This window comes from Streptopelia decaocto (genome assembly GCF_964273445.1).
Source record: "Streptopelia decaocto genome assembly, chromosome: 1".
Taxonomy (NCBI): domain Eukaryota; kingdom Metazoa; phylum Chordata; class Aves; order Columbiformes; family Columbidae; genus Streptopelia; species Streptopelia decaocto.
The window spans coordinates 111,933,959-111,944,935 of record NC_138663.1 but is presented as its reverse complement, the minus strand read 5'-3'; the positions used below and the strand labels follow the sequence as shown (position 1 = coordinate 111,944,935).

General features: G+C 40.9%; 1 protein-coding gene across 6 annotated transcripts in view; it reads left to right on the top strand.

The window, feature by feature from the left end:
* Window positions 1-4,983: 4,983 nt before the first annotated feature.
* DMD (dystrophin) overlaps window positions 4,984-10,977 on the top strand; it is a 1,259,796-nt gene continuing 1,253,802 nt past the window's right edge. For all 6 annotated transcript variants that reach the window (XM_082049442.1, XM_082049444.1, XM_082049438.1 and 3 more), the window contains exon 1: window positions 4,984-5,853. In XM_082049442.1, coding sequence (XP_081905568.1) covers window positions 5,763-5,853 — 91 coding nt within the window. In that variant the 5' untranslated portion in view covers window positions 4,984-5,762. The remainder of the gene's footprint in view (window positions 5,854-10,977) is intronic.

Below are 10,977 nucleotides of genomic sequence, written 5' to 3'. Positions count from 1 at the left end.
CTGAGTGTAGGTATATTCATACTAGATTATTTGTAATGGATTAAAATGCTAGTAGAAATAGCATAAAGATTTGATGAAGAATACTTTAAAAATGTTAAACAGAATTTTTCATTAACGTGTGCATTGTGGGCACAGCAGTGTTGAATTCAGATTATTCTGACAATCTGGTTTTGTTCACAAAAGTTTCCAGCAGGCTTTCCAAGGGAGAAAATTTCAAATACTCTGGCACTGGGATAAGGTCCCTAATGATCCCTAATTCTTATAAATTAGAAATGAGAACTAGACACCTAAATATCTTTGAGGATAGGGACCTCAATATTTAAGCATTTACTGCATATGACAGCATAAGCCAAGAGATGCCTAATGATAGCTATGAAAATGTAATTAGGCACTACTTCATAGAGAGTGCTTAAGTCTATGCATGAGGCAGTGCTGATTGCCTTTGTAAATATGGTTATGAGCGCTGTAACTGTGAGGTTATTTTGTAGAAGGGCTTTAATACAGGATACATCATTGTGCAATAAATAATTCCTTTTGGCATTTATTTTTATTTATTTTCAGTTACTTAAAGGCCTTTTTATTAAAGATGCAATGTACGTCTTTCTTCTGAATTAAGTACACTAAAAAAAAAATCTAAAGTAAGCAATTCACAGCACTGTTTTATATGTATAGCTTTATAATAAGTCTTCAATTTTATGAACACTGTAGCAGCAAAAAATGCAGAAAAAAAGGGCATAACACTATCCATCACAAGTACAGTTTTGTGAGGAAACCTGTGACAAGAATTTGTGCAGTTTACACTAGCATTTGTATTCCCAGGAGGTAAGCATGCCACCAATTTAATAACTACTTATCAGTAAATAAGCTTTCAGGTTTTTTACTGTATTTAGAGTGCTGACTTTCAGTTTTGTTTTAATAGATTATAAAACTAATTCTAAGATGAAAAACAAGCTTTTTAATCAGCTGTGACAAAAACTATATGCAGACTTGAATAGCAGTTATGAAAGATGGAAAGAAATTACCTCTTTATTTTCAATACCAGTTGTCTCATTTTCCATTTATACCATGTGATTCTTGGTATCTGAGGGAGTTGCCATGAATTAGTTAGATCAGATGAAGTCTGTAACATTGCCACAAATCTTTTTTGCTTCAAAGCAATAATTTTAAAGCATAAATTATCACAAGGAAAGCTTTTATGTATTTTTTCTGACTGTTTATTAATTTTGATTTACAAAGTAATTAAAAGATAATGTAAGTATCAGAATCCTACATAGTCAAAGAACTGGTTTTAACATGGGATGGGTCATACACTGTGGGAGGAATAAAAAATAACTTTTATTTTTTTAATAGAGAAGAGTGTTTTTCCAGATTGAGTTTGACTTTTACCAATAGCTCTCTTACCTAGCTTAATCAAGCTGCAGAAGAAGTTCTGAAGTATCCCAAACAGCCTAGCAAAGCCAGAATGTGACATCAGCCATTGGAAAAGACATGCATGATTTTGTAGAATTTAAAAAACAAAACAAAAATAAAACAAACAAAAAAAAAAAGAATCCAGAATGTTAAATTTTCTAAAACATTTGTGGACCTTTCTTCACAAGGAATTAAATTACCAACCGGAAAGTCAGGACTTTGTCCCATATGAGCTTTTGGTCATATTCTACTATTTATTATGTTGCATATATTAGTGAAAATGGTGGATAAACACTTAATTTTGAATAAACAAATGCTTGTTCCAGTTCATAGTTGACAATAAGCAGCTGCCTCAACATGACTAGCAACAAATCTGCCTTTCAACATAGAACTGAAAACAAACAGTGTATTTAAGTGGAATCAAAGCATAAATATGCCTCTAAGGATAGATGATCTGTTACCCAGAACTGATAAACCCAGACTGTGAGCATATTTTAGAGTCTATTAAGCCAATAGTTTGCTGAAATGGGCTTCTAATAATCTTCAAATATGGTATTAAAATATATTGGTCATTCTAAAATGAAAAATCTAACTGAAAGCCTGCTTAGTATTTGAATTAACAAGCCCCAGCTCTTGACAAACAACGAATCAAATAGTTTAATAGCATACATTACAAACACAGAATAACATGTTTTCCATGTGTGACTATAAATTAAGTGAAATTTACTTTCTGGAACACGAGTGGACTAGCAAGTGTTGCCAGTTAGTGTTCAGCGTCGTTGAACCTGAGCATTTCATCCTCAAGTAACAAACAGGGTACATGCTACATCTACATACTTGTAAGCACATGCACAAGCACATACACATGTATGCCCAAAGAGCAAGATTTTCCAAGTTAGTTGTTGAATACTGGTTATCAAAATCATCAGATTGCTCCTTTTTTTTTTTTTTTTCCTTAACACACAGTAAGTTCCTAAGTTTTGGAAGTGGTAGTTTCACTTAGGGTTCAAAGACTTGATATTTTTCGGAACTTACAGAATGTGTTGAATGTAGCTTCTGCAGTGCTGCAGGCATCAGCGTGATTTTCTAAGGGCCCTGCTCTGCAGCTGAGCTTAAAACACACGTGTACCGTTGCTCAAATCAGTGAGAAGTACTTTGGAAGTGTATAATTACGCAAAGTGTCGCAAAACAATCTCTTCACTATTTTGCTGTTGTGACGTGACAGAGATTTACTGTGACATTTAGGGACCTCAGTAGAAAAACCTCTTCATGATCAAAATAGTTGTTCAGGGAAAGAAGTGTATAAAACCTTTTTTTTCCTGTTATTATGGAATAACTTTATCAAAAGAATGTTGCTCTAGTGTCTTACCTTGATTTGGACTTCAGAAGTTTAAATACTTAAGGAGTTTTGTGATTAGATTAGCTTCCTGGAGACCTGCTTTATCTCAAACCAAAATTTTGTTTGTGGGGAAACAAGACCCATAAGAAGAATGATAACAAACACCATGTGAAATACTGTAGAAAGTGACAAATTCTTACCAGAGACTCAGCAGTACTGCAGATATATTTACATGTGTATCTACATATGTATGCATGTACCAGCTAGTGTTTACAGAACTGGGATGTGGATTTCTTAGCCCCAAAACCTCAGGTATCGCACACTAAGGGACTATGCATGCTCATAAGGTTAACAAAAAATGTTAAAATTTCTAGCGTTGAAGTTTTGCACACAGTCTTGCTGGATCTCTAAAACAAAGTCGAACAGATTCAGCATTTAGTTAAGATAGTGCTCTACTGTAATTGAATTATAGTAATGAGATTTTGGCTACTGATAGAGGCAGTCTGGAGTGACAGAAGTGTCAGTCATGAAATTTTCGTCTCTGTCTTTATTGGCTTCCTTTTACATTCCTCTTACGGAACAGCAGTGATCAGAACTTGGCCATAAAGAGGCAAAATTATCTTCCCTCCATTTTGCCCTTGGGAACAGAGAGAAGATGAGTTGGAATAATAAGACAGAAGCAGCTACACCATCTCCTCAAGTGAGTTTTAGAGACAAAACAGACAACGTATGGGAGGCTCTGGATCAGCTGTTGAGCAATGCATGAATCCCATTTTAAATTCGGCACTGCTATGCATACTATGGGGGAGAGGAAGGCATGTGCAAACTGCCGTCTTCACTCAAACACCAGAATGCAAAAAGAAAGTCCACTTAAAAATGGGAGGTTGGGAAAACAAGACATCGGGAGACAAATACAAATTACTGGATGTCTGGATTGCTGTGGGACTGGGAGAATCTAGCTGTTAGCTTGGGAAAAAAAATGTGTGTGGGTGATAACAGGGTATTAAACAGAATGATGACATTGGAGCAGAAACTACAGACTCCCCTCACTAGCCGTAGTGCTGTAACCCAGCCTGCAATTTGATCTCAGTCAGGTTTTCAAGCAAGAGCTCCTGTGGTGGGAGCCAAAATTGCATCACTGGAATTTTGTGCGAGTTGGCACACACCAGGGGTGACCAGAGAGAATTGAAAATGGGAACATGGACAAAGAAATATGATACCTCTTCCCTGAATAATCTGAGGACAATTTCATGCCTTTTCTGAGTCTGAGTAATGTTGTGGGTTTTTATTATTATTTAAGGCTGGCAATACTTCATTCTTTTCCCACTCACTTTGTTAGAGTAATAAACACTGATCATAACAAACAGAGCTGAAAAATACTTCCCACCTACTTCATCTCATAAGACTCTCGAAAACAAGAGGGTAGAACAGAACCATGAGACACCACCTGTGTGGAGGATGTGCCCCACTGCTTCACATGGGGACAAGCCCCTTTCCTCTGGATCTGACTACCACCATGTGTCTTACTGCCTATAAAAAGTTTTCCTATAACTGTTAATAGTCTCTGACCTGGTTTTCTTACCTAGATTTTATCTATTTTATTCTATTTAACTCAGTTATCTTCAGACAAGTAAATATCTTCTGATATACTCTGGCATGCATGAAGATTCAAGTCCTTTATCTATGCAAAGTACAAGTGAAAGCATACATTCTTTCTACAGCTCATCCTTAATTTCCTATCCCTCTATATCTGTTTATGAATTATCTATGACTTCGTATTAAAGCTGAGAAGCAGTTAGGCTAAATTTGTATTAAATATGCTGCATTGTTGTCCTGTAAACTAACAAATGAAAACAGGTGATTATCTGCCTTCTTAGTGTCCATATTTGGAGGCACAGTTCTTAAGAGCTTGGATTTCTGTCAGAGGGAGGGGGGGTATTTAAGTACATCCCAGCACATTTCTTTCCTGTGCCTGGCTGCTTCCCCCATGAGGTGATGAAAGCTACTTGAGGGCCTGGTGAGATGAGGGAAACTGAGTATAAAAGCCAAGTCCTGAAAGTGTGGAATAATGGGGGGCTGGAGGCAGCTGACCAAATTGACATTTAATGGAAGGGTGCAAGGAAGCAACACCAGTGGGAAACGTTTTGTCCCTTGACTGGGATGACAAGGAATTAAGACACCCCTTTTCCATTTCAAACGCAGTGTTTTCTGTGTCCTCTTTTGCTAAAGACAGATGCAAGATTTGACAAGCCTTCAGGTATCAATGAGCTGTCAACTCGGGTGGCTTCAAAGGTCTGCCCCGTCCTCGAAGCCGGGCTGGGTGAAGCAAGGGCTGCTCCGCGGTGTGGGCAGTGCCGCTTGACGAGGTCTGCGGGACTATCACCCTTCCAAGGATGAATTACATAAGAGGGGGAAGACGACAAGCTCCGGCGCGTTTTCCTTTTGTTCCCCGAGACTCGGCCCTCAGCCCCGCCGGGGCATGTACGGCTGCTCCCCAGGTCTGGCAGGGCTACGGGAGCTCCCGCGGCACAGCCGCGGGTTGCGCGGCTGGCATCTCCAGCCCGCGTTGGGTAATACTGTGTCCCCAAACCCGCGCAGCCCCTGGGGCCACGGGGCTCTTCTGCCGTGGGGGTCCTCCGCGGGGACCCGGGCTGCCCGGGAGGGGGTCCGCAGCGATGTACAGCTCTGTAAGTCACCACAAAAAGTTGAAATCCTTCGCCCCCCAGTGATACAGCTCCTTAGTTCCCGTTCCCCACGCTACCGCGCAGGCGGTGCTGTGGGAGCTGCTCAGTCATTCCTGCCCCTCGTGGGGCCACTTCCTCACTAATTGCTCCGCTCCTCATCGACCGCGCGCGGGGCGGGGGCGAAGGGGGGTCGGAGCCGGAGCCACCGCCTCGGCGCTATTTCAGGGCGGGCGCACCTGTCCCGGCCCGTCCCTGGCTCCCTCCGCCTTCGCCCCGGACCGGCTGCGCTTCCCCGCTTCTCTCCTTCCTCAGCCCTGCACTTCTCGGGCATGGCTGAGACGGGACGTCCCGGCTCCGGTGCCGCTGGGGTAGACGAAGCCGCCGCTGATGAGTTCCGCGATATCATCCGCAGCCGGTCGGGTAAGCACCGCTCCTCTCCTCCCGGCGGGCGCGGGGCTCGCCCGGGCTGGGTGGGTTCGCGGGGGTCTCGCCGGCGGGGCGGCAGCGCGGAGCGAGGCGGGTCGGACGCAGCCCCGGCGTGGGGAGGGCGGTACAACGGCTCGGGGGAAGCGCGGGGGCGGCGGTGAGCTCTTTGTGTGTGGGTTGGAGGTGTTTTTCTTTTTGATTAGCTCAACTTCTCCTTGCGCTCTGCAGCGTAGAAGGGATTTGTCTGCCGGCTCGCTGGGCGGATCGTGCATCGCAATGTGACAGGAGCGACGTTTGCGCCCCTCTGCCAACACATGAGTGTCGCTGTGCGCCTTTCCCCCCGCCCCGGGTGTCCCTTACCTTGGGCTGTGGTAAAGGGACGGGATGGTTATGCCGCTTGTGTTAGCGGGGCAAGTCGTTAAAGCTGTAAATGGAAGCAGCTGTAACGTTCCCCCAGAGGATAAAGTTTCAGGTGCCTGTGCCCTTTTTGCTTAGTCCTGGAAAGAAACCAAATCCGTGGTAGTAAAGGTATTTATAGACTATTCAGCATTTACTCATTTGCAGCACGAGTACATGTGGCGCTACAAATTAACTGTTTGTGAAGATGTGTGTGCTTGTCCAGTAAACAAGCCTTAAAATAATGGGGTCCTTACAGACTTAATGACTTTTAGAAAATTATCTGTGTTGTAGTTGTTTTAAGAAACAACAAATGCTTGCTATGCATTATGCAATAATTAGAGCTGCTACGGGAAATTTAACTTTGAAAGTGCTGAGGTGGTAAGCAGACCTTAACATTTGAAGTGATAGATTTTGTGAATGTTTTTACTCTGGTAGTGTAGCAACACTCTTGTAGCAACATTTGGTGGCTACCAAGTGAAGTCTCAGTTGTGCAATTCTTGGGTTGGAGATCTTGTGTTCTTGTGTTTCTTCTAGTGCTGCCAGTCTGCTGTATTTCTCATGTGAACAGCTTCTCCTTCAGCCTTTAAAAGGATGGGTATTGCCCTGGTGGGAGTAGGAAGTAGTGGGATTTGGTGGCTGCTCAGTTTTTCTTATTGAGACCTGCTTTTGGCTCCCATGTTATGTCTTTTATCTAAGCTTCTGCAGCATGAGGAGAATGTGAAGGAGAAATGTGTTTGAGCTGTCTCCAAAGTTATTCCTGGTTAGGCTGATTGTGCTACCTCTTATAACAGCACGTGTTCTCTCTTCCATACTTGGCTCACTTACAGTTAGGGGGGCATAAAATGAAGTATGAGTACAACACAAAGGAAAGATCTCTTCATGTAATGGATTGTCCTCTTAGTGAATAATGGTGTATCTGGGCAGTTAGTGGTTGGAAATGAGAGAACATGAAGGTGGACAAAAAATAATATTTTATTAATATTTTAATGTCTGTCTGATTTCCATAAAGTGACGTTAGAGTTAATAACGTGGCTACTAGGTGCTTACAACTCTGAGCTGAGAAAGCCCTGTTCTCCCTTTTATTCCCCCCCCCCCCCCTATAGCTAGTAACTACTTTAAGTGTTCAGTTTGATTTCCCATTTTAAAGATTCATAATTGAGAACAGACAACCTCTGAAAAACTAGTCAGAAAATGTTACCTATGCATTTCCTAATTATCCCTTATATCTCTGTTTCACTTGGAAAGTCTGTTTCCGAATCAACTTCAGTGGCAATATGTTAGGTGTATGGTATCATAAGAAGTGTAAGATCTCAAATGGCTCTAAAATGTTTTTCCAGTTTCCTGCTATAAAGCAGTATTAGAATCTAGATATTATCAGCAGACATGGAACAAACGTTTGTGCTTCTTAATTGGACACAATTCCCTGGTCTATTCTCTATGATGAATAAGAAACAGGATCAGTTTAAGGATCATAGAATTGTCCCAGATGTTTATAAGCCTGAAGAGATGAGAAAATTCAATTTCCATGGTGGTATTCATCACAGGTATACCTCTTTTTTTCCAGCAATATACCTCACAGCGATCTCTTACTTCTGGTTCTCTCTCTCATTGTTATCATCTAACTTTGAAATGCATTGCTTAGAATCTGACTGACCCATAGAAAGATATATATATATACGTACCAGCTGTTCAGGCAAATAAGCTGAGAAGAACTTGGTGAGATAGTGTTTGCAAGCCTGAGGATGGATTAATTTTGTTTTGAGATTTTCTGTAACCTATTACGAAGGTAAGGCATTTGTGCTCCATTTGTTTGGATACGTGTTCACTTTGAACGATTTTGAATTGGAAGTCTTAAGAGGGTTTATTGGGAGTGAAATGCTGGCATAGCCTTCTTAACCATATAGTAATGGTAAGGAAGCTGAATTTTTTTCCTAGACCTACAGGAGGCGTTTTCCCCGGTAGGGAAGTTCTTGGTGACTGCAAGCGACGCTAGTGCGGTAAGTCCTTGGTGATTTAGGGCATCAGATACCAAAGGAGCTATAAAGAGACTATATCCCAGTTGTTTTTAATTCTTTTTATATTAATTTTAATGATTTTTTTTTGCCTTCCTGGGTAAAAAAAAAAACCCAAACTTGACCTCTGGTAGGTGTAGGTTTTGCCCTTTCATGAAACCAGAAGAAAATATAAGGTAGAACATGTTGATGTACTTGCCATAAAAAATATTCCACACAGTTTTTTTGAGGTCTTATTCAAAAGCTCAGAGCACCAACATTTTAATGAGGTGAATGGGCTGATGCAGATAGCATTAATCTAGTCATCCTGCTGTCAATTCTAGGTAAAGTAATTGGCAAAAGTTATGAAGATTTACTTCAAGTAAAGACAAAATAAAATATTAAAATTAAAGCTTGTTAGCACAATTTAAGGGAAAGCAGGCTCTGTCAAATATTCTTTCTCTTGCAGTATATTACAACACACACAAATAGTACTGGCAATAAAATGCCTAGTAGATTGTTTTAAACCCACAAAACGGTTGTATTCCAGAAGTTGCCATCAGAGAATTGTAGTGGAATTGGGTTATCCCTGTTACATCTCCACTGGGATAATTACTGGTTCCCAAACTAACTCTTCATTTTTCACTTCCACTAAAACAGAATGGCTTGGGTTGCCTGGGCAATCAAAGAAGATTCATGGAAATGCAGAGTTTGGGAGAGGAATGTAAGCAGTGCTGCCAGAGAGAGGGGCTGCATTAGAAAAGAATTTAGTGGTCACTGCAGGGCTCTGTTCAGCATGTGCTTGTAATACGATGACATAGGGAAATAGGTGTAGGAAAGCTATTTTTGACTCTTGTGTATGGCATGACTGATACTAGTATGAGAAATCTTTAAGAAAAAGAATATCCACAGAAAATGAGATCTAAGCTGAATTTCTATGGAGGTCAGCCAGTAATTTATTAAATCCTTTTATGAGAGGTTACAGAAGTGACTTTATTACTTTGTGTTGAGTATATTCATGGGCAGAAAATCCTGGATGCTGAAAGTCTGGCGGGGGAAAGTATAACAAAAAAAGTGATAGCTAACAAGTTCGAATTAAATCATGTGTTATCTTGAGCAGGGAAGATAGTTAACCTCTAGGGATAGATCCTCCATCTCTACAGATGTTTGATGCAGCACTTGGTACTTTTCAAGTTGAGATTTATCCAAATGCAAGTTACTGGATTCAGTACTTAAGAGCCTGTCATAAGTGATCAGTCCAGTCATCTGTTTCATGGTCCCTTCTGGCCATCATAGTATTCGTTTGTGAATCATCTCTTAATAGAAGGACATGTTCTACCTTGTTCTTCAGTGTAATGCTTGCCATCTGAACTGGGCTTTCTCCAGACCTGATGGACCACCATGTTCCTTGCTGGCGTGAGGCTGAGCGTCCTCCTTTTGTTCTGAGCTGGCGTGGTGGCAATTCCGAAATATCACCGCTAAACCAGAATCTAAGTCTCAAGGTTTGTTGTCCAAGATTGATCCAGACAGCTGTTAAGTTAGTGTTTGCGAAAAAGACAGTGTAAAAGAACTGTAAATATGAACATGTTACAAGTTGCAGTCACTTCCCAAACCATTATTAAACATGCCAGTATAGTAAGTGTGAATCTTTAATGCATCGTACTTGATGTCATGCTCATTGAACACACAGAGACCATGCTTAGGGAAATGGATGTTGCAGAGCTTAATAAAACCTATCTTTGTGATTCAATTTCTCTGAAGAACACGTAGATTCCAGTGTCTAGAATTTCTGTCCTGGTGGTACAGTAAAGTACCACTGTCAAGTCTCAAATGCATCTATATGCTTACCACATAAAAAGAATAATTTTAGAAAACAATGTAAATACAACTCAAAGCAGAGAGCATTTTTCTGCAATAAAAAAAGACTTTCATCAATTTAATGAAGATATAGATTTTACTATTACTGTTGCAGAACTTAGTTACGGTAGACATGATTAGCAACAAAAAGCCCTCTAATTTATTTGTTTTCATATGCAGCCTTTAGAAAAAGGCCTTAAGGGTTCATTTGTCCTTAACTTCTATTAAAAACAACCAAACAAAACCAAACAAAACAAAACAAAAACCCCAGTGCAGATCCAGTGCACGCTGCTGTTACGACATTATGACTTTGCCTAGAAGAATGATTTGGTGTGGTTAAGGGTTTGTGCGTAAGGTCTTGATCCTTTCCACATTCCTTTCTACTACCTGAGTTTTTGACTAGAAGATAACAGTCTTAATATACAGGCAAGCAATTCTTAGAAATGAACACTAAGCAGTATTGAACAAGTGTAAGTCCTGGACGCTTGGTTTCCTATTTTAATTTAATGCTGTAAAAAGTTATAGGTACAATCTATGATGGTAATACAAGTGGTTAAATAGACATACAGTGGTTCTTTTCCCTTCTTTCTCCTCTTCGCTCCACTGCCCTCCCCCAGCTTCACTGACATGGAAGCTGCAGGTGACTAGAGCTGTTAGTACATATCCCAAACAGGATAACTTGAGTGGCTTCTTCTCTCTCTCTCAAACACCTGGAGACCTGACAGAGCTCCCTGGTTCATCAGTACAGGACTGGGCTCTGCCTGTTTGGCTGAAGCACATGTCCCACTGCTCCTCCACATGATGATGCCTTGTGAACATTAGTAGTATGTCTGGGAAAACAAATGAATTGATTAAGGGTTCTGAGTAACAA